Consider the following 25,236-nt stretch of genomic DNA (forward strand, 5'->3'; position numbering starts at 1 on the left):
TTAGTACATGTATGTACATAATTACATGTATGGCTACATGTAGCATAGTGCAGTGTGTGTATAATATTGAGAAGAAATTAATTAACTTTATAACAGTGATTACAATGCTTTGTCTTTTTCTATTGCTTGTGGACACACAAAAATTCGCAATCAAATAGGTTTACAAGGCTGTTTGAACTGAATTTATTGATGTAAATTAAAACTAATGGGATTTGATCAGTTTTTGCTCTTCTATACAAAATATGTAAATAGATGATATTCTTTCAGTGAGATCAGTTAAATAATCAATAAAACAGATCCTGTAAAATACATTAATTTGAAAGAATCAGAATTTCTAGAAATCGATCATTTGAATTGAATTGAAGTTCATCCAGATTATCTGGCGTGGTTCCCCCTTGTCAGTGATGCAGGACAGCTGTCTAGTAATTCAGATGGGACGAAAAACCGAGGTCCAGTGTACGTAAAAGATCCCTTGACAGTTGGAATTTGATATAAAGCAGGCCGTAGTTGCGCTGTCCAAGCAAAATTTCCCTCATAGCACACTGTATGGAGTATGCCCGTCTTCATTAGCCCAGTTCGGAGCAGAACAATAGGACGTTAAACCCCATTTCATTTCATTTCATTTATTTTTTAACTAATAATAAATGAATTGCACTGCTATTTTGAATAGGAAAAGTAGTTTGTATGGGTCATGTACTCTTGTGTTTGCATAAACTTATCAATGGATGAGAAATCTCACCACTAAATACAGTGAGAAACACCTTTTGAAGTTTCTAGACAAAAGTCTTCTTAATGTACTTTGCCAAAACAAACTTTGACCAGAAAGTACATCAGAAGCTCATATTGACTGTCCACTAGTTGTTCAGTTATTGTCGAGACAAGTCTATCGGTCTTAAACCACTGTTTGTATGTAGGTAGGTATATGTTTATTAATAGATACACCCATCCTATATCATGGAACATATAGGGAGTATATAGATTACAAAGATTGAGTATATAGTGAAATGCTTTACTTATTACAATATAAGACTTTATATATTAAGTAGATGACCGAGTTCAGTAGAACAGTTGTGTTCAAGTATTAGGAAGAAATGAGTCAGGGATTTTGTACGTGTTAAAATGGATAAGCTTACTGATTTTATATAAAATCTCATTATGGTAAGATTTCTTTTAAATTATGTATGCCGTTAAAACATTATTTCATTTCTTTAAAATTATGCAGTATATAACTCAACATTTCTTCAATCATAAGTAAGAATTTATGGTTGATTATAAAATAGCCACCAGTAATATGAAAAATATTGGCAAGTGTGACTAGTAATTCAATTCGTAGCGTAAAGATATGTGACAAATGTTTCTGTTTTAAAAATAAAATGCAGAATTCTATAAAATAAATTTACTGGTCAGTTTGAAACTTAATCAAGTTAAGTGCATGGACACCCTGACCACTTGACAGTCCTAATCAAACTGATGCTAACTATTAGAGACAATTATTGGCTGGATGAGAGAAGATATAATTATAAGCTGAAACAATGGTCACCCATTGATGGTATATGATGACCATCTAGTGGACACTTAATTGAGTTAGGCTGACCACTTAAACTGATGCAGGGGGACTCTAATTGTCAGATGAACTGAAAAACTAGCCTCGGTGGCAACAGAAATAAATAAAGGCAGCCCAGATGTTTGCCTCATGGCACTCTTAGAGTGATAGTGCTAATAATGAAAATGAACTGTCAAGAGGGTCAGCTAACTGGACTGGACCATTATTAACAAGAATTATTGACCATTCTTTGATAACTGGTCAAGCTAAAAGGATTAGCAAGTCATTAATAAAAACTTCTTTGTGTGTTGTTTTTTGCTTAAGCAACATTAATATTTAATAATACAGACTGAACAATTAATGAGTCTTTGTCTTAAGTCTTTAATAAAAAAAATGTACACATATTTTTCTAAATTTGTGAAATGCTTTTAAAGTTTTAGAACAAAAGGCTCTTTAAAGGCAAAATGTGATTAAATTACTTACTAGGTTGCATTGATATAACCAGTTTTACTAGGATTTTTTATGTACTCATTCATTCATTGACATTGGTGCCTGCCAGATGGTGAGGATATTGAAAATTATCATGGGAGACAATCTAAGTGATTAAATGAAGCTCACATAAAATTATGATAATCGATGTGCATAAATCACAACAAATAAATCTTTCTAGTTAAATGTGATAACACTCTAAAATTGTCAGGAAAATCAGCAGTATACATGTAAATTTTTCTGAATTAAAGCCCAAACATGTAAGTTAGACAATATACTTAATCCAAGGTACTTTTATTAAAGGTCGCGTGTTCAATCTATGCATTGGACGAGAAAGTTCATCAGGATTTTCCGACGTCGTTTTTCCTGACCAGGACAGCTGTCTAGTCGTTCGGATGGGCCAAAAACCGAGGTTCTGTGTATACATTGGCATGCACGTAAAAGATCCCTTGGCAGTTGGAATTCGATATAAGAGTAGGCTATAGTGCCGCTGCCCAGTCGGAGCAGAACAGTAGGACGTTAAATGCCATTTCATTTCATTCCATTTTCTTTTATTAAAAAAAGTTTAGTCCAAAAATTATTCCAAAAAATCAGTCAATCACACCACCATCTTTGTGTAATAAATAAACACATACTGATGGTAGAACAATTACTAATTTATTTTGTCAACATTTTGAAGAGTATTTTCTCAACATTTTCATTGCCAGAGAGGATAGACCTCTCCATATATATTGATCATGATAATCCTTTACTAAAGCCATTAGAAGCATTATAGGTAAGTGGATAGAGCATAAAACTATAACACCTACTTTATTTTAGGGACGTTTGGAAGCTTATTCTCTTAACTTTTACAGTGAGTGTGCGTTACAGTATACTACGGCTCTACTAGATGCCTGTAGATAAATCTAGTAATATTTAATCTTTTTCGTAAAGTCCATTCTTCATGCATGGAGGTTTCTTTATAATCAGATATACTTAATTACATACGGTAATAACAACTGTCTTTATAACACATATTCATTAAATAGACAAAATTTTAGAGAAAAAATATCTTTTAATGAATACCAAGTTTGAATAGAAAACCTGTTGAATTCTTAATTGGTTCCAAAGATAACAAATCAGTTGAGTTGAGATTCACATCCTTTAGTCAGATTTGAGCTGATATAGGCATACCTTTCCCTGTATGACTGCAGTTAAAGTGGACAGGTGTGTATATAATGATTCTATCAGATACTTCCAACACTCTATTAACATTGAGCACCACATTTGATAGAACTAGAAGGTGCTAGCCATATGGCCAAATCACACAGCAGCACCATTTTAAACTATCTAGGTTGGTTCCACTTGGCTGATTAGACTGTATTTGATAGTAAAATGTTAAAACATTTGTCTAGGTCACTGATATTCAAAGTGGGGTGAAAATTATCTACAGATCATTAAACAGATACAGAACCATTTCAAAGAAAAATGATTTTGTTTGGATAGCTAATTATGCCTCAAAGATATAATGTATTTTGACAGAAAATAGAACTCAATATCTGACAAATGAAAATATTGAATAAGGTTAATGGAGTATTAGCAATCAAGACATTTCTATGATGATGATGAAATTCGATTTTTATCAGGATAAATTGTTTTGTCCCTGTTATTTTATTGAATTTCATTTTAACATGGCAAAGAGTATGGTCACCTGTCTAAATGTGTGGGTTTCCTCTGGGTTCTCCAGTTTCCTACAATTTGTTTATACCCTTGCATAAAATGTTTAAATTTGAACAATTTTTTTTTTGTAAAACATCTGTCTATATTTGGTTACTTTTATCAATGATATTAAAGCATATCGTGGGTAAGTGTCAAAAGGGTGTATCTAAGAATTTCTAAAGATTAAGAAATAGAACCTTTTGCATTTCAAAATTTCCACAAATCAAGATACAACATTTGGACACATGATACCCAGAACAGTTCTAATTGGCGTAGAGATACACAGCTTAGACAGAAATGTGCATATTAATTGGGAGATTTTAAAAATACAAAAAAGTGTATTTGACTAATTTCCCGAGATACACCCTTTTGACACTTCACCGATGATAGGGTATTAGTTACCTATAAAGCATTCCTTCAGTTGTCAAAAAACAACCAACAGTTAACTAAAAGTCAGTATTAAACCCTTCTATATGGAGAGGATTATATTGCAGACACAACAAAGTACCTGTGGGCATTTATTATTTTTACTAAACTGTCATTCTTACAGCTATTATTTGTGAAACATGCAGTGTGTCTACATAATACCACTATTCATCTTCTTACTAAAAGATTCAATCGTATATAGATTTAACATGTCTACAAGATTAGTAAACGATTAGTTATATTTCATACAAAAAAACAATAGACCTGTTGCTTAGTCGGTCATATCAAGTTTGTTGGTGTAGGAGATTACCCAGGTAGTGGTGCTGAAAGTATAATCTAATACACCCCATAATAGTATGATATAATAGTCAGTTTAACTTCAGCTTTGATTGAGTTTAACTGGTACCATTATTACTAGCTTATCAACTTTAACTCTTAATGTTGTTGTCACATTGACTGGTGGTGAAAAGCTGCAGGTCCCCCTCCTGGCCTCATTAAACCAATATTATGTTTACTATCTGTCAATATGATCATCAGTTTAATTAGATTAAACCTATCTGTAAATATGAACTGTGAAAGATTACATAATAGAATGACCTTCCTTCAAGCATGCCAGTCTTACTGGTCACTATTTTAAGGACCTCATTACAGATGGGTCAGTCCTCAATAGGATAGTGGGTGGTCCACATTTAGATATAATAAGTTCAGTATTAATACTGTTATTTATTTATAACTTCAACATAACATGTGGTGTGATAGACAATTTGTTTTGGATAAAAATCTTAAAAGTTTCAATTATTGCAATGGTTCAACAAAAATTCTGCGAGGTAAGTCTTGATAATATTGATAATATTAAGATTTAATCATTATTAAGATTATTTTAATTGAGATGGTGAAACAATGCACACTTACTATGCAGTAAGATAATTGTTATTTATATAAATTTATATTCATCATAGAACTGTCTTTATCATTTCAAAAAATGGCAGCATTTTAGATAGTTACATTGGTGCAGAAAAGTAAAATGCTTAGGGTTAGGTTAAACTTATTCTAGCATAGTAATATATTTCATGCCAGTTTTGCACCATTAAGGGTATATCCTGCAAGTGTTTACTATATGTTAAGTATAAGTAATAAATAAATCCTTTGTTTAGAATAGATATTATATAACAGATAGCAACGTGTACATCATGTATGTGTAAATTGTCGGTAGGAATTTGGGAAACATGTATTTCAGTTTCAGTACTAAGTTTTATAACTAGATGTTAAGTCCATAAACAGGGTTATATATTTTGCCTAAAGACTCTTACTTTAGTTTCTTGTAAGGGTGTTGTATAACAGCCAGTAATAGGCATGTGTTGGAGTGATTACCCAGGCCCCTTTGGAGATCTCTTGCTGTGTTTTCTCAGGGACAACAATGAATGGACCAATGGTGGGCTAGAAGGAGAAACACTGTGAACAGGTTCAAGGAAAGAGGCTTTGATAGCTACATACAGCTGGTCAAGTCTTATCTCAAATTCAAGATTCAACCTGCTAGCAGACACATTACCTGTCTTTTGATAATAGTATTGATGTTTTTTAGTGGAGATTGTTAGATGGGACATTACTCTCTCTTTCTATTATGACGAACAGCCTGCATGGGTGTATTAGCCTTGCATTAGATACAGCCAGCTTCTTTGTGTGTTATTACTGTTATAAAGAAATTATCAACATGAGACGTCTGCACAAAAACCATATGTGTCTGCATCTAAAATAGAACAGAGATTGGATGAGGAAAAAAAAATCTTTATCTCCAAGATGGAAAGTTTGAATGAAGTATAGTTAGATAGGGCCAAGAGTTTATAAGTTGTGTTTGATTTTGCTCCACAGATTATAAGACTGAAATATTATATATGAACTGTGATAGACTATGTGGATACTATTGTAAAGCCAGGGAAACTTTTTTTGTTGATTGTGCTGTCGTTTAATGCTTATAAAGAAAAGTGTGTAGCCTGTCCCAGTGTAAAGAAGCTCCATTCATTTTAAGCAGCCATTTGTGACAAAACATTCACTTCAAGTTGTATTTGAAAAGAGCTGGGTTGAAAAGTGTACATGTTAATTACATAGATTAGTATATTTGGGACACATCTACAATTGATTGTCGACTTAAGCCGAACGAGCATGAAAAGGAGGCATAAACAGGACCATTGTTTAACTGGTACAAATTTTCAGGAGACTACTATTGTTAACACCCAAATTCAGGACAATCAAATGGTTGACAAAGTGCAATGAACTTGCATGAATATGATCCGCAAATTTCTGAGTTTAATTTATTAAGAAGTCTGTGCAAGTTGATCAGAGTGTATGTTTTTAGGTTATCAGAAGAAGTAGACAGTCTAGGAATAGAGTAGGACTGAGTATGTAAATGTAGGATTAGCTTGCTAACTGGATATATTATTATGGTTTACCTGGCCTATATCTGATCACTGACATTTCAGCTTGTATTACATGAACCTATATTATCTATTCTTGTGTGTTCTAACAGACTACTCTATTCAAACTGTATGTGTGTTTGTACAGTTTCTGCCAACATTTAAGTGCACAATAAACAAAAGCTTTTTATTATAAAAGTTTTGATGGAATAGCTGTGTTGTAGGAGTTTGAGGTTTTAAAGTAAAAGGTTGGTTTGTGTTCATAATATTTAAATTTGATTCAAGGAAAATTCTGTCTATAGTTGACTCTATTTGTTCACAAGTTGCTACCTTTATTATATTCTTTGTTTATAGATGAACAAGAAATGTAATATGAGTTTGATATTTCAAATAAACTGGATATTCAATAACATCTATCCAGTTGACATGACCCCATGCACACTAAAGTAGTCATTTCAAATCTGCAATGCTTGCAATGACATAGATACACGATGTATATATAGAGTCCAAGCTACATGTAATTTTGAATTTATTTTAATGTAAACATTTCTTGCCAATATGATTTCAAAAATTCTACAGCTTTTACTATAATTAAAGCCCCTACTGTATTGTGGTTATTTTAAAAGATATATTAGTAGATGAACAGACTTGCATGAAACGAAAAAAATAATTTGTACAGAAATGAATCATAAAAATTTAAGCCAGAAGGGTTTTTTTTTTTTAATTATTTTTCTTGGACTTTGCATTGTTTGCACACTTCAAATATATCTAATTATCTTGAACATGCACAGCCAATTAGCTTTAATTACACCATTCCTTTATTTTATCCCATTCAATCAACTTGGTAGCCTACACCTTTGGTGATGAATATAATCTTACTGATTTAATTAACAAAGCGCTTTCAAAAAAAGGTACCATAATCAGCTTCTCTGATCATGTGGTTTTGTAGTGATTTATTGTTGTTCGTGGACCTCTGTAACTTTTCTCTGGTCATCATTATTTTTGATGTACAAAGTATTGAGGTGGTTTAATAAAGATAATTATACAGTTTCTCAGTTATTTGAAATCCAAGCTTAATTTTGTGAACAATAACCTATTGTGTAAAGAAAATACATAAATCCTTATTGACTTCATACTGTCAGAATATTTCTCACCCTTTCAAAATATGATATATGATTGATCTTTTAGTTTCAATAGATTGTGCTTTAATAAACTTCCCTTTAATGTTATGTACGGCTGTAGTAGAAATTTTGAAGTAAGTAAACAGATAGAATAAACATTCAGACAAACTAATGTTGTGCTATGGGCTATTTTATGATTATATCATTATTATATTGACGAGTGTCAATAAAGTATTATAATAAATAAGTACAAATCTTGATATATTATATACAATTACCTAATACTAATAGCTACTTGAGCCCAAGTTATCAGTGCTAAGATTATGCCACTACAAGATTGTAATTATTCCTTTTGAGACAAATTGTTGGATGGCCGAATGGTTAGCACGCGCGTTGTATCATACGGTCTGTCATTGAGTCAACTGGCGGGGTTCGATTCCCCGGTTGTACGTGACAAGGAGTAGGGTCACCTGTCCAACCTCGCGGGTTTTCTCCGGGTCCTCCGGTTTCCTCCCACTGCTAAAGGCCCCTACGCGCAAGCGAATTATTAAATTAAAATTGAACCATGTGTTAGTCCCGAAATGACCTAGTTTGTGTCGAGTGGACGTTAAACCCCATTTCTCTCTCTCTCTTTTCCTTTTTGTAGAGTTTGATTAATCTTTAAAAAATGTAAAGTCTGACATGAATAATCTGATTGAAATTACTAATTTCAATTTTTTATACGCCCACATTTTCATGTGGACGTATATTGTCGTCGCCCCTGTCCATCCGTCCACAATTGTTAGTGGACACTCTACAGGTCACAATTCTTATCCGATTTTTACGAAACTTGAGATATAGGTTTATCTCCAAAAGATCTCGGTTGCTTACGATATTGGCATGTATTGGACCGAAACTTCATGGATTATGGCCCCTGATTGTACGAAAAATCATGTTTTTAGCTTGTGGACCCTATAGAGGTCACAATTTTTATCCGATTTTGTTGAAACTTGAAACGTAAGTTTATAACCCAAAGATCTCGGTTTTTAGCTTGTGGACCCTATAGAGGTCATAATTTTTATCCGATTTAAAAAAACTTTTTAGTGTATCACCATTACACCCTAAGGATGGTTGAGTTCGAATTTCGCGAAAATCGGTCCAAAACCGACAGTCAAAATGGCCATCCCTTGTTCTCAAAAAGTGTAAAAATATGGTATATCAAGGTTGTGGACCCTCTAGAGGTCACAATTTTCTTCTGATTTTGATGGAACTTGAAATGTAAGTTTATAACCCAAAGATCTTGGTTCCTTTCAATATTCGCGCATATCAAACCGTAACTTCCTGAATAATGGCCCCTGATTGTACGAAAAATCACATTTTTAGCTTGTGGACCCTATAGCTGTCATAATTTTTATGCGATTTAAAAAAAACTTTTGAACATATCACCGTTACACCCTAAGGATGGTTGAGTTCGAATTTTGGACCAAAACTGACAGACAAAATGGCCGCCCCTCGTACTCAAATAGCGTAAAAATATGGTATATCAATGTTGTGGACCCTCTAGAGGTCACAATTTTCTTCTGATTTTGATGAAACTTGAAATGTAAGTTTATAACCCAAAGATCTTGGTTCCTTTCAATATTCGCGAATATCGGACCGTAACTTCCTGAATTATGGCTCCTGATTGTTCGAAAAATCGCATTTTTAGCTTGCGGATTCTCTAGAGGTCACAATTTTTTTTCCAATTTTAAAAACCATTTAAATATTTCACCATTCCACCATAATGAAGGTTGAATTCAAATTTCGGGAAAACTGCCTGACAAAATGGCCGCTCTTTGTACGCAAATTGTGTAAAAGTATGCAATACGAAGGTTGTGGACCCTCTAGAGGTCACAATTTTTATCCGATTCTGATGAAACTTAAAACGTATTTGTTAATATTCCACTGTAATCAAAATAATAAATAGCCATTTTCTTTTTTCTATTATAAACTGAATTAATAGGCCTATCTCGTTTAAGTTAACACTTACTTTCATAAGAGAAAATAATTTATTAAAGAAATGACATATGATCCCAAAAGTGTTTCCCAGTTAAATATGGCTGGTGACGGTCAATCCAAATACAATGAATACAGTTGAATTTCTACATTTTATGTGTCAGAACTCTCACAATTCAATCAAAATTTAAAAAAAGGTCTTGCTATTTGTTTATCTGAGTTGAAACAAAATACCGGTAAACAAATTTACCAGCTGACAAAGACTCCAGATACGATATATTGGATTGATTTAAGCTACATGTAAAACAGTCTGTATAAAGTCAGCCAGAATGAATGTACATGTAGTTAAGGCTGACCTTAAAAATATCTTTGTTTCGCCTAACGCGACCGACTAACTAAAACCACCCCCGACTTAAATTATTTTATTGCACTTTTCCTTGATCTTTTTATTTTATTTTGTGTGTCAACCTGAAATATATCACGAGAGTTATTTCCCTTTACTATGGCTATGGTTTGATTCATTATTGAAAATGGTTGATCAAGACGAAAGCGTCATAGGTGTCGCTTCTCAACAAAATGGTTGCAGACGAATACAGGTCCATTCCCACGAAATGATTCTGCTTCTATGTCTGTGGTGCGTAGTTTTAAACATGACGACGATATTTTCAATAACCGTTTTCGAGAAAAATGAAGGCACAACCCGCAGTATCGTTAAAAACGTGTTGAAGGAGTTTCACACTTCAAGTTCGTGGCAAATCGTGTGCGAGTCGGGCATCACGAAAAATTCCCGATGTCACTCACTCATTTCCACCCGGAAAATTATTAAGCTGTCAAATTAGCTCTTAAGTTTAATAAAAAAAAATTTCAGTTCGTTACTTTTTACGTCAGACCCCAAATTCATTAAACAAAATTAATGAATCTGTAGTATACAGCTAATAAGTTTTCTGTATTGATTTCTCTAACTTTAAAAAAAAAATCTGAAAAAAAACCCGACCTACCGACCCTTCTCCTCGATTGTGGGTCGGGTTTGGTGAAACAAAGATATTTTTAAGGTCAGCCTAATGGTAAATCTAATATAGTACAAAACAATATGTTGACCAGTTTATGATGGGCTGTTATAATTTATTAAAGATAATAACAAGGAAAGTTGATTAGAACATGACTAGATTGTCTGTGATTTCCTCCTCTTTTATAATTACACAAACAGCTGCTACCTTAGTTTTTTTTACACAGCTAATGAAAATGGATATTTTTCCTACCCTCTACACACTTTTTATGGCTTTTTGGATTACTTTTTCTCACTCAGCACTATATATAAACTACAAAACACTGTAGGAAATATTAGAGTTATGTACTGGGAGATTTTTACATGCTTTTTCATTAGATTAATTGCCAATGAAATCTTATTATGAACAGTCAATGAAGTAGGTGAGTTATAATAAATACAGATCACTCAGTATGATGATGGGTTAACTTGATGTAATAAAAAAAAAAATATCAGCCTTAAAATATTTTAACCTCATTAAGAAGATTTTGTTGAACTTTTTTTTTAGCATTCTTAATCAGTTAAACTGTGTACCTTCTCTTCATCTTACCTTTAAAAAACATTACCAAATGTTGCACTGAATCTGATAACAATTGAGAGGTTGGTGCCATGCAGTTTTATAGCCCGTTCAGACGCTTATTTTTAAACCAGTTCATTATCGCTGGGGTTTTTAAGACAGCATCGTGTTGCGTTCACACGTACTATAAGCCAAACTATTCTGACCTTTTCTGTCGGAGGTTAGAGTTAACTACGCATGGGTAGCTTCATATTCTTTATTCGGTTCTCGCACGCTTTCGAGAACATTGGCACTGTCTGACCCCGATATTTTCACAGGAATGTAACTTACTACGTACTGCGCATGCTCAAAGCAAGCTGGAGCCGGGGTTTTTAAGCCAACCTGTTCAGACGGCTAAGATGAACCAGTTTAAAATAAAAAGCCTTTTCGAAGACAGGTCGCGAGCTGATGTTTTTAAACTGGTTTATTTGCCCCACATTTGCGTTTAGACGCTTAAGTTAAACTGGTTTAACGATCCCCAGGTTTTTTAAACCAGTTCAACTTAAGCGTCTGAACGGGCTATTAGATCTGGGTTTTAAACTCCTAATTACTTATCGGCGGTGTCATTCCAAAATAACTTTTCGAAAATAACTTTTTTGCATAACATTAATTTATTAACATAACATACATGATATATCAAAAAATCAGAGTTCTGCGATAAATAGTTTTCATTTTATTAGCGTGTGACCAAACCTTGTATCACGATCGGCCTGATTTTTTTCTTTTCTAAATGCTCAGATCTCGGCAGTTCAGACGTGTTATCGATAGCCATGTCAAAGGTCTTAAAGCGGTATATATGACTAAATTTTGCAGGATAATTGTTGTAATAAGATGTGTCATAGGCATAATTTATAGGGAGTAAATAATAACATTTCTTACATTGTTTTTAAGGGGAAGACTATCCCAAGTAATGAGTTTTTAAGGGGAAGACTATCCCAAGTCATTACTGACGGGCTACCTCAAATAAATCTTATTTAGTGTCCATGTTTGTCAGTTTTACCCTACTGAGCATCTAGACCTACCTGTGGGCAATACACCCCAGGCAGCTTGCCACACTGAGCATCTAGACCTATCTGTAGGCCATATCCCTCAAGAAACTTACCCCACCGAACATACAATGTATATAACTAGTTGTATGCAATATCCCGCAAATGACTTACCCTTCTGAACACCTAGACCTACCTTCAATATGCCTCAAGGTATTGAGCTTCTAGATCTACGTTGCATCTACACCTACCTGTCCTGCCGAAATTCGCACGTAACTTGCCATCCCTACCTACCCACTGTCGATACCCAAAAAGGGAATGGCATAATACAATACTTTTCATTTCCCTTCATTTTTATGCCCAATTTATCTCTAGCAACGCGAATACAAAAGCTTGTAAATCATACAGTTCTAATACAAAAATGCTCAAAAAACCTTGTATGTCGTAAGAAGAAAACAGATTTGGGGGTGAAAACCTTGTAAGTCCGAAATCTTAAAAATGAACAAAAGTCAGCTTATATTTTACAGAACATCTAATAAGGGTTATTTTCAAATGTACAAAAAGAAAATGTTACGCAAATCCGCCAAGTATCTGTTAAGTTATGAAGTTATTTGTTCCTCCTGTAAAATTTTGTTGATTGGACTTACAAGGTTTTAGAATGACACCGACATTATATAATATTGCATAGAGTGACCTTGACTACTGACCTATACGCTTAGTAACCCCACTGATAATACCTATAATCCCTAGAAAGCCTAATCAGATAAAATACATTGTCCCTTGTAGTACTGATTCTCGAGCATTGAATTACGAATAAGTCATTATTATAGAGTTTGCAATATTAATCAAAAAACTTCTTGCCTTTTTACAATTACAAGTCAAGTGGACTTTGAAGTTTGTGTTTTAAAACCATCTTTGAGTATAATAGCACTATTTTCAATGTGACTCTAATCTTCACTTCGTGATTACATTTTAAAAGTACATTGTGTCTTTTGTCCTTTTGACTCGTCCAAGAGATCAGTGCTGCAGTTTCTGTTTCTTTGTGTGACTGAGGACCACGGACTACGCCATGTATGATGTACACGAAACAATTAAGTGTGTTCAAAACTCTTCCCCATTGTTAACAATCTGATTAAAACACAGATCCTATTTCTTTTCGTGTTTTATAGTTCAAATTTTCATTTTACTTGTCGTTACTTCACTAGGATCTGTAAGAGTTGTTATATAACAGGCGTTCTGGATAATGTGAGGAATTAGCCAATGAAACGGTCTGTGACAGTGACTTCTTGGCATGCCCTGCACGAAACTGTGGGTAAACCACTAGAAACGCAAATGCTGGTTGATTATTCAATGTCTGACGTCATAGGGTCAAAAGCCACTTGTTAGACCCCCTGACACGACCTTATAGTACAACTGGTCAGATCTTCATGTAGTAGAGGCCATTGAATGTATAAAAAAAACAAAATGAGATATAGATCTGTATTTTAATCAGATATTGTTAATGAAAGTGAATGGAATTCATGTGTAAGAATTATTTTGAGAGAAATAGTTCCTTTTTAAGATGGACTTTTGAAACTTTGCATTCTTATACAGTACTCATATCGAAGTATAAATTAATATTCACTGAGTCAATATCTGATAGTAGGAAATAGAAAAGGCAAATACCTCCTTATAAAGGAGTAAATGCCAAGAATTGCTTGGAATTATTTTGTGTATGGTTAGCATCTAATTTCATAATTACGTGCAAATGTGCACTTAATATTAAAACACTAAAAGTGTATGTTTGTTTTCTGTATTATATTTTGGAAGAACATTAAAGATACATTATGGGAGAATAGATAAAGAGCTGGCAGTTCTCACTATAATAGTTAAAAACTAGATAATGTAATGGGAATTGGCTGAAAATTTCAGTCAAATTGATCCACTCTGAACCGGGATTTTAGCTATTGAATTTGCGCCCTAACCTCAATCATCATTACTAAAGTCGGTACGATAAAAAACATAGTCTTGATTATCCATTTCATGATAAAATCATGAATGAAAGTTTTAACAGCAAATCGGATCCTAATCCAATAAATATTGCAGGCTAGCGTTGACATGGAGAGTTGATTTTGGTCTGGATAAGTTAATTAATGTCTAATTAATAATTTAGATAACAATAATTTAAAAAAAGACCTGCAATAGGCAGATTTAGCTCTTGCATAATGTATGTTTAAATAGCTTAATGGGCAACAATTTATCAAGTTAAGAAATATTTTACAAATAAATTATCACTCTTATGGACACTTTTTTGACATTTTGATTGAAATATGTCGAAGTGATATACTGTTGATAAGATGGTAAAATAGTAAGGTGTTTGACAATTTTATTGATATTAAAGTATTTTCTGGTCAAGTAGAAAGTTTACCTTTGTCAGATTATAAACCAAATAATCTTGGCCCCTGGTCATTATTAATGTAAACAATGATTTGAAGTAGGAGACTTGTATCACTTTCTCAGTGTCACCAATGACCACAGGGCAGCTGTCATCAGTTACTTCACATCTTGTAGTAAGACAAATAGGTGTATTGTAAGATTTAATTCAATCAATATGGACACTTATCTGGTTGAGATTGTGTTAAAAGTCTTACCATGTATATTAATGCTATATATGATTGCCTGATATTGATGGGATCTGTTAGATTTATCTGACATCTAATCTCCTTAATCTTAAAATACTTATAAAAGTAGAAAGATGTCCATTAATAACTTACTCTTTACTTAAACCCACAAAATGTTATAAATATTGATATATCTGACTTTTCAGCAGTCAAAGATTTCAAAGAGTAATTGTATGTAAATCAAAGTACAAAATGCCATACAGTATCTCAGAGTTTCAGATAGTTGCACAACAAGACTAGGATAATAGGTTCTAAAAGTCTTTTTAATGCATATATAGCAAATGTTATTAACTAAAAATATAAGACTGGGATGGCAACAAAGGCATGAAAGTAATAGTTATACCTTCAAGTACTTTGGTTTAAAATCTAGAAGTCAAAGACAAACAATTAAAGGGTATTGTCTGAATAACTCTGGTTGTTGAGAAGGACTTGAATATTTTTCACTTGTAATGTTAGTAAACATATTTTAAACCAGACTACCTTGATGGGGAAATATGAGACTAGTCACATGGTTTTTGACAGTTTTAAGAAATGGTCGAGGTAAATAGACCAGTTTGAAAAGACTGTGTGAATTTACTGTCAATATTAACAGTGTGCTGTTTTAAACTGTTCAGTTTATTTTCACTTCCAGAACAAATTCATGTCTATTTAACATTGGGTTGCTTAATAAATAAGATTTTGTCAGGAGGTTAAGAGCAGGAAATGATTGGTTTATCATGAAAAAGATAAACCATGGGCTATTTATGGCTACCACAAAAAGATAATATAAAAGATAGTAGTTATGATCAATGACTGAATTAACTTCCTGCATTTAAACAGATATATTTATTAGGGATTAATCACAAATGATACTTTAAAAATAAAATACATTCAATTTCCATACTATTGAGAAATTTTTAACAGTTATAAACTAATAATATGTTAAATGAATTTGATTTATGAACTATAAATTATGAAATATTACATTCAGTCCATAGTAGGGCTCTCACTTCAGTCATATTTACCAGTCTTCATTGACTGGCAGTGAAATTGAGTGACAAGGTAACTTACCTGTGATCATTCAATCTACATGCCATAAATTTAGAATTTCAAAGAATTTAACTTTAAATTACAATAAATAAATTTCAACTTACAGTTAAAGATACATTATGGGAAATAAGATAACGAGATGGCAGTTCTCGCTATAATAGTTCAAAACTAGATAGTGTAAAGGTAATTTGCTGAAAATTTCAGTCAAATTGATCCTCTATGAGCTGAGAAAGAAGCGGGTGAAATTTTGGCATAGTCTCGGTCATCATTACTAAAATCATTAATATAAACAGCATAGTCTCGATTATCCACTTTTTCTGATTTAATTATCAACGGCCAATAGCGGCATATAGGAATCTAATCCAGCCAACATCGAAGGCTAGCCTTGACATCGAGAGTTTATTATGGTCTGGATAAGTTAATTAATGTCTAATTGATAATTTAGATAACATTTCAGGCCTAAAGAAAGACTTGTAATAAGCAGATTTTGCTGTTGCATAATGCATGTTTAACTATAGTACTTAAAATATATATAAAGATTGGGATAATGAAAGCCTGGTCTACCGTATTCTTTTGTTTGCATTGTTAATGCCATCTATATCAGTGCCAATTGATCAAACTCATCTAATATAGTTGGGTAATTCCAGTTTCTTTAATAATGAAATATACAAATCAGTCTTGGTTATATACTTTTTAATGGTCAACCACAATTAGTACTACTGTGACCTGGGAGTGATTTTCACATAAAATGGTTTAATTTGTATGGTAGAAGAATGTATTATAGTTACCAGATGAAAGCTATAAAGAGCTAAATTTATAATAATTGTATAGAGGGGGCAGCAATTGAAGTATATGAAGGTACCAATGTATTATAATAATGGTTATAGAGAAGAGGAAGTCTGGAGGCTAGAGAACATAACAAGCTGTATAAATAAATACAATATATACACACATCGGAACTAGCAATTTATAATAAATCGCCTCAATATGTTCAAGTACAGACAATTGACTCTTCATTCCAATACATGATGATGGTATGGTGATGACCTTTTCTAAAAACGACTGAGGAATTCAGTAATAGTGATTGTGTTTTTATTTAGTTGATGGTTTTCACTATTTTTTAATCGTTCATATACAAAATGTCCCACTGGATGTTTATAAATCAAACAATTCATTACAGGATATTGTATCACTTCCTTACTATGTTCGGAAAAAAAGATGAAAGTTGATTGAATTGATTTAAAGCAGCCATTGAAGTATTTATCTAAATGTTAACAGTTAACATTTCTATTTTGATATGCACCCACTGGTCTCAGTTGATTTGATGGCTTCTTTATAGTGTTACCACAGTATTGAATGGAGGAACAGATTGAATTGTTATTACAGCAATGTGGAGCTTCTCAAACACAACAAGACTAAAAACAAATGGAAACTAAATATCCACAATTTACAATCAAGCAATTCCACCATATAGATTACATGAAATCATAGAATACATAGGGGAACTTTGTCTCTGTTGGACTTCATAATGTAAAGAAATGGTTTCATGCATCAATCCATCCAATTTTATTAAAATTTGTTTAGAAAACCCAAGCATCAGTACAATATATAGTTGGAATGAAAGAAAATATTTAGATCATTTAGTATTTAGAAGTGAAGGAAGTAACTTTTAGTTGAAATTTGTGTGTAAAGTTTAAAGATGGTAGTATATAGGCCTGATTCCAGACAGGAATCCTGTAAAAGAGACAGAAAAGGAAATGTTAAATGTAAACTGAAACCTATACATGAGGTGGGTTGTCTTGTTACCTGTGTAATGTTTAGTTCTTTTTTGCCAGGTTTCATTGTCATATTGTTCTATCTTAAATTATTACCTAATCCAAATGAATAATTGTCCCCTGCCTTTTGAAGAAAGCAGGGGACTATTGAAATGGGTTCGTCCGTCCGTCTGTCTGTCCGTCACACTTTTTGGGACACAATAACTCTCTTTCTAATTGAGCTAGAATGTTCAAACTTGGTGTAGGTGTTTATTAGGTCAATGCCTTGATGGAGTTTGAAGATAAGCATTTTCTGCCTAAGGTAAGCAGAGATAAGCGATTTGATTGGTTGATGCTTTGGGACACAATAACTTTAGTTCTGATTAAGTGAGAGTGATCAAACTTGGTGTTGTATAGTTTCATTACATCATTACCTTGACTAAGTTCGATAATGAGCATTTTCTGCTCGGGGTAAGAAGAGCGATAAGCAATTTGATTCGCCGAGACTTTGCAACACAATGACGCTCCTGATTGAGCTAGAATGTTCAAACTTGGTATAGGTGTTTGTTAGGTGAATGCCTTGATGGAGTTGGAAGATGAGCATTTTTTGCTTAGGGTAAGCAGAGATAAGCAATTTGATTGGTTAATGCTTTGGGACACGATAACTTTAGTTATAATTAAGTGAGAGTGATGAAATTTAGTATATAGTTTTATTACATCAATACCTTGAATAAGTTTGATAATGAGCCAGAGCGATAAGCAATTTGATTGGTCGAGACATTGGAACACAATAACTCTCATTCTAATTGGGGTAGAATGTTCACACTTGGCGTAGGTGTTTATTAGGTCAATGCCTTGATGGAGTTCGGAGTTAGAAGATGAGCAATTTGATTGGTCAAGACTTTGGAACATAACAACTCTGCTTTTAATTGAGGTAGAATGTTTAAGCTTGATGTTGATGTTCATTAGGTGAATGTCTTGACTGAGTTCAATGATTAACATTTCGAGCTAAAGCTAAACAAAGCTAAGCAATTTTATTGGTCAATGCTTTAGGACCAGATAACTTTGATTCTATCTGATAGAGAGTAATGAAACTTGGTGTATAGTTGATAATCAGTTTGATTGCTTGATACTTTTGAAAAAAAAATAAATGTGCAATTAATTAATATGTGTCATCTATTTATTTTGGGATTTCGGCGGGGGACATCAGCCTCACTGTTGGCTTGTTTACTTAAGCAATTCTGAATATCAAGTACATGATACTAAAATTGATGTGAAGTCAAGGAGTTTGTTATAAGAATTAAACATTTTGCTTTTATAGTTTATGAAAAATATTATCATATGAATGTTTTTTAGGCCAAAATTAAATACCTGTGTTTAAAGTTTATTTAACCAACCTTATTTATTGGAGCCCAAGTAACCATAAACACAGGTATTACATTATGCAATTGATTGAGAAAAACAAACCAACCTCTGTAGGCTGTTGCTCTTTGCATGAAATTATGTATCACAGTTAGCTAATTGAAAGTTATGCAGGAAATTGATACAAACTTTGTTTTTTAGCAGAGAATGTTTTCTTAACTTTCTGAACTCAACAAGATGATTTATTGCATCAAATTAGTACACTAACGTAATCATATTCATAATTAAAGTAAAAGAAATCAATTTTAAAGAAGCAGGAAAGCATATCATATGAATCATTGTTTTGTTTTCCTTGCAAGTAATCTTGTGATAAAAAACAATTGAGGTAATTTAGGTAGACATTTTTTTTTATCAAGGCATATTTCTGTACTAAACTAAGTTTTATGTTATTATGCAATCTTCTGATAGAAACCAGAACTGACATTTAGTAAATAACACTATGCCTGTTTTGAGGTGTTTTCACTGTATATCGTGATACCCTATAGAGTTCATTATCACCTGTTCATAACATTAAATGCATCATAGTTCTGCTGAATATTACAGCCGTGATGTAACATCATCTGCTGAATGGAAACAAGATGTCAAAGGGCCATAACCTATCATTTGATTTTTAAGTTTTGTACATAGTTGAAGGTTATAGCGAACATGGTATTATCTACACTCTACAGGCATGTTAATGTTATAAGAATAGTGCATTGATTGTCTAGATCTTAAATCTGTACAATGTTAGTGTAGTTGTAATAAAGATAGCCAGAAGTGATGAATTCAATTTCTTGAACTTAATATAGATCGATGATAGAAAAAGATGAGTGATTGTAGTAAAGTTGTCATAACTATTGCATGTATAAGGATATTAGTTTGTAAATTTCCATTTTGATAATGTGTATAATAGAGATATTGTAAATAATAAATTTGTTTTTCGGAAATATCTGAGTTATTTATGAAGATGTTTGTAATTGAAATGTATTATTATGTGTAAAATGATGGCCTGACAATTAGCTATCTTGTCTTGCATGTTTCTTTATAATGGTATTCAATTGACTAATAAATCACCATCTACATCTGATGATGGTCGTTAGCAGGGAGACTAACTGACTGCATACTTTATACAGTTAGCTATATCCTCTTTATCTGGTGACCTAAAAAAACAGCAAGTTAATTTGTCTATCAGGTGTATATACCTACGTCACAGCTGATAATATTATAAATAGACTATATGTATATATAATATATAATAGACGTAAAATAATAAAACCTGTACTAGTCACGATGTTATCATAACCAACTGTTGTTATAAGGTTTCATAATTCCAATAGATTGTGAATGGTGTATAGAATAAGTTTTATGATACATGTGAGTCTGTGTATGAAATATGATGTCATTTGAATCTTAATAATTGTACTATCTCTACAGATACAGACTAATTCAAATTTTCAAATTTGAATCTCAAATGAGATGGATAAATTTAAACTGGAAAAGGTATTTTCTTTCTCTTTCAGTTATGTCATAGAGTTGAATTTCAGCTTTAAGAGATTTATATATGATTTATATTGAGTAGTAAATAGGTCATTTGGAATTTATAAAAATGAAAAACGACCTAAGACTCATAATTTGTGAAAATCTTTAAAATGTTCTTTCAGTAATAGGATTTTGATAGGCTCTATTTAAAGCAAAAATCTTAACTCATTGGCCAAAAATAAATTGTAACTTCAAGGTAAAGTACAAAACTTCAGGTTACAAAACTTTTTGTCTTTACGATTCATTTCCTTACTTTTCTCATATAAACATGAGAACCTCACATCCATGAGAACTCCACATTGAGTGCATATTACATGCATATGCAGTAATATGTTAAATATAGAAACATATGGTATGTTTATTGTCTATGTTTTAACACATTTAGTGCATCTGTACAATGTCTAAAGATAACTGTTGTAATTTTATACCAGGTCTTGCTTTAAGAGAATTCTGCCAGCATCTCTGCAGTTTTTAACTCTTAGAGGTTGAAAGATAAATGCAAAGCAAAAAAATGATATAAATTGGGTTTATTTTCAAGTGAGTTCTTATAAATCTTTCATTTGAATTTGGATGTAAATCTGTGCAGTAATAAAAACACTGTCATGTCAGTAAAAGATAAGTGTTGGCAGATAAATATGTTTTTAAACTTTGATTATAGTAGAACTTAAATAGAAATATTATGAATTGATAGAAGTATATATGTAGGAATAAATTACAACTAAATTAGTGAAAGGAAAAGCTATTTTGATTTACAGTTTAAAAAAAATCATATGTTATGGAGAATTTCATGCTGCATTGTCACATCAGATCCAGGGGGATTTAGTACAAAAGGCTTAATTGTAATTATTTATTATTTTTGGGGGGAGGAGGGGGATTAGTTCATGGCGTTCTGGTGTATTCTTTTCATTTTACAATTTTTGAGTTTTGAGATTTTCTTTAATAAGTTCTTCATGTGTGTGAAATAGTGTTATTTAACAACTGCTTCTTCTTGAACTTTCTTATGTAAATATTGCATATTGCCGTCGATCACATTTACTATAATAATTAAGATAATTATCAATGGCAGTTGATGAGCCAATACTTAATTGAACCTGACAGTTTCTTATTGGTCTAGGTCTGATGAACAAGGCCTCACACAGGGATGCTATAACCAATCATGAGATCAGATAGCCATTCTATCAGCTAATGTTATTTAGGGTAAGGAGCCAATCAGTGATTTGATATCGTTGGAATCTATAGTAAAGTTGTATTGATGATTGACAGTATGATATTGATTGGAGCCTAGTTAAAGACTGTTTATAGAGCTGTATAGTGATCATGTGTCAGTTGTATTGTGAACAATGATTCCAGCATGTCAGCATGATGAGCTATTTAACTGCCCATTGTTGTGATTAGACTTCACACTACTCACTGAAATGCAATCAGGAATGTGATTTTCTCCTACCAGTAAATTGGATATAAAACTTGGATACAGGTACAATAAAAAAAAATTACCACCTTGAAAGAAATGGAATTTGTTTATGTGTTTTGGAAAAGTAGAAATGGGAGTAGAAACTGAGTTTTTATAGTAGGATTTGGTTTTATCAGAACTAGTCCTATTTATATAGAATTAGTGTAAGTAAAATGCATGTTAAAATCTTCTTGTAATTGTGTACAGAGTTGGTATGAATTTCATGGATAAATGAGAAATGTTAATTGTAATGGGATGTTTTAAAGACATACCCTGCTTGAAATGAATTCTCAAAAAAAAAAAAAATTCTTTCCCAAGATAAATAGTGTATGGCACAAGAAATGCATGATGGAAGATAATATTTTCTTTTAACAATTAGGATTTGAAAATGATTTTCAGTAAAATTAAAATTTTGGTAACCTTTTCTTAACGTAAATGTGCAATGAATTTGAACAATATTCAAAAAATGTCTGAAAATTTACTGGGTTTGTTCTTTTGATCTAATTATTAATCCATTCAAGTCTGTATTGCGATTAGCACTAAGGTTATAAAGGCAAGGGCTATAACTCAGTAAATGTACAAGTTATGATGTATCTCCATGAGACTGTTCCTTATTATATGACAGTAAAATACAAGTTTAGGAACAAACTTGACGTTGAAGATGGGTTTTTTTTAACTGTGAGTAATAATGGTACATTCACATATTTGTATGGTTTATCTCCTTTAAGAAGAAACTTTTGAACTTGGTCTATTTTAAGCCTTTCACATTTCTGAAATAACTTATTGGTGTGTAAACTATATGCATAAAAAAATATTGTTTTAGAGATTAAGAATTCCTAGATGTATGTATTAAAGCAAAGAGTTTTGAGCCCGTGTTGTCATTGATGATATCATGTTGGATCATTTTTCAGACCATCTGAACAGTTCATGCTCCAATAATATTTATATTATATGAAACATTCCATTTTAAAATAGATCAAGACCTATATGTGGAAATAACATTGATGTACCTTTTGATAATACAAAAAAATACAGAAGGCCTGGTGTTTCACTTTTCAAATGTGCTGTTTATAAAATGGTATAGATGTGTTTGTGAGATAGAGGGGGGTGAACAATAATGGCATGGCGCCATTTAGATTACTAATACCAGTAGTCTACCAGTAGTTGATAGGTATTATAGCTAGTTGATAGGTATTAGAGAGTGGTTTAACACATACTATATTTATAACTATCAGAACAACTCATCATGAATCAGTTGATGTCTGTGAGAGGGATTGACTTCAGAGTTTGTGATTGTGGAGTGTTTAGTTTGTGGCCAGTAGAGAATTGAGTAATTCAGGGAATACTTATATCAGCAATTACTAATCCGAAACAGAATGTGTGGTATTACTATTAAGATGATTTTAATGGATTTAATGATGCATATTGGTACTGTTTAGGTACCATTAGGTAAGCAATACGCATGTTTCAGAATAATTATTTGGAAATAGAAATAAATTTTAATATTACTATTTCATAAATTGATCATATTGAACAGATTTATTCTGTTGGTCAGCACTGAAATATAGATAATGGATCTATATATTGTTTATAATGATTGATCAAGAGTGGTCTATGGATGATGACAGCTGTAATCAACATCAGTAGAATACAGTATTTCTGCATGTTGATTAATCTGTCATCATTTATTCAGTGATAATATAATGTTGTAGAGTAAAACTCTTCAAATTTTCTTTTTTTGTCATATGTATATATATATCAAAGTTTGTTAGCTATATGGTATCAGGTGTTCCAGAAAGATTCATCATGCCCCGCCTCATGCATGGCCGCCATCTCATAACATGTTCATATTCGCAAACAGCCATCAGCTTTTAATGTTTTTATCAAATTGGAATAAGAGAAGATACAGTGGTGTGGTAGCAGTGGTGTTGACAGTGTTTGACTGTAGTGGATTGAATGTGCTATAATAAGAGATGGGAACATCATGTTGAGACTTCTATCTGATTTCTCTTGATAATTCCACAGCCAATGTCTTTATTATTAAACAAGTTAAAGAAATTTAGTTTGAACTGACAGTTATACATAAAACAATAATCTGTAATTGATTTTTGGTCTTTCGAGACATGATAAGATACTTAGGAAATAACTCTAGTTGTCAATTTTCTATGGATTTTATTCAATTTCCCTAAAAATGAGAAGATATGTCCTCTTGATTTTCTAAATTCTTATGTTATGATATTTGACATTCTTTGTGAAATGTCTAGAAGGGTAATATTTTTATTAACTCAGCCTATTTATAACCTGCTCCTAAGAAATAATATATATTTTGTACTGATTTGTGTATTAGTCTTAGTCATTGTAGATATGGTTAATTTGTATTTTATCTGTAATCAAACTAGAAGTGCCAATAAGTATATATATACCTATATTATGACAGTTACCTTTTCAATATTCTATGTTGATTTAACCATATATATTTTGCTAATTAATTCAAGGAATAATGTATTACAAGAATATGTACTGAACTAGAAGTGTGCACTAATAGTTATATAGTTTAATTTAGATATTTAATATGCAATAAGCTTGTGTAAGAATAGTTATCTATGATATATAATAGTATACTTGATATGTAAAGGTGTCAATTGCGAGGACCTAATAAGTGTAGAAAGTAATAGCTTGTTGAAATTGATCTTTATCCTGTTATTCTAATGTACAAACAACTTCTTCTAGCTTATTTCACATTCTTCAGGAAAACCTACTCTACTCACTAATTGGAAAATGTACTTTAATATAAGTTATAACCAAACTCTTTTATAAAGTATGTTTTGGTCAATTGAATTTCTGTCATATATTATGTACATTATCTGTGAGCATGTCGTATGTTATATATCAATTTGCTTATAAATTTATAACCTTGCTTCACCTATGTTGATGTCAGCAGGATCAACCCTACCTGTATTTGGTTTATTTGCATCAGTAGGTTTACCGACAGCTGTTAAGATCTCTATGGTATATTATTAATTGAATATAATAAGCATTCGTAAGTTATTTAGTAGGTGCAGTCCTATACATGATACTATCATGTCAGATCTATAGATGAAAACTAATACTTATGCACAAACAGAATCAATACAAATTTGATACCTGTCTTAGT

General features: G+C 32.2%; 1 protein-coding gene across 9 annotated transcripts in view; it reads left to right on the forward strand.

Annotated features, from left to right (window-relative positions):
* LOC126814536 (enhancer of filamentation 1) overlaps nt 1-25,236 on the forward strand; it is a 68,120-nt gene that overhangs the window by 26,325 nt on the left and 16,559 nt on the right. Inside the window, exon 1 of one of the 9 annotated variants that reach the window (XM_050539747.2) lies at nt 1,078-1,158. The exons of 4 other annotated variants lie outside the window; for them this stretch is intronic. In XM_050539747.2, the coding sequence (XP_050395704.1) occupies nt 1,156-1,158 (3 nt within the window). In that variant the 5' untranslated portion in view covers nt 1,078-1,155. Of the gene's footprint in view, nt 1-1,077; nt 1,159-5,493; nt 6,816-20,464; nt 20,594-22,224; nt 22,247-23,256; nt 23,532-25,236 lie in introns of those variants that run through there. 4 more of the 9 variants (XM_050539748.2, XM_050539743.2, XM_050539752.2 and 1 more) reach the window with 4 other exon arrangements.

This window comes from Patella vulgata, chromosome 3 (assembly GCF_932274485.2).
Source record: "Patella vulgata chromosome 3, xgPatVulg1.2, whole genome shotgun sequence".
In the NCBI taxonomy this organism is placed as follows: Eukaryota; Metazoa; Mollusca; class Gastropoda; family Patellidae; genus Patella; species Patella vulgata.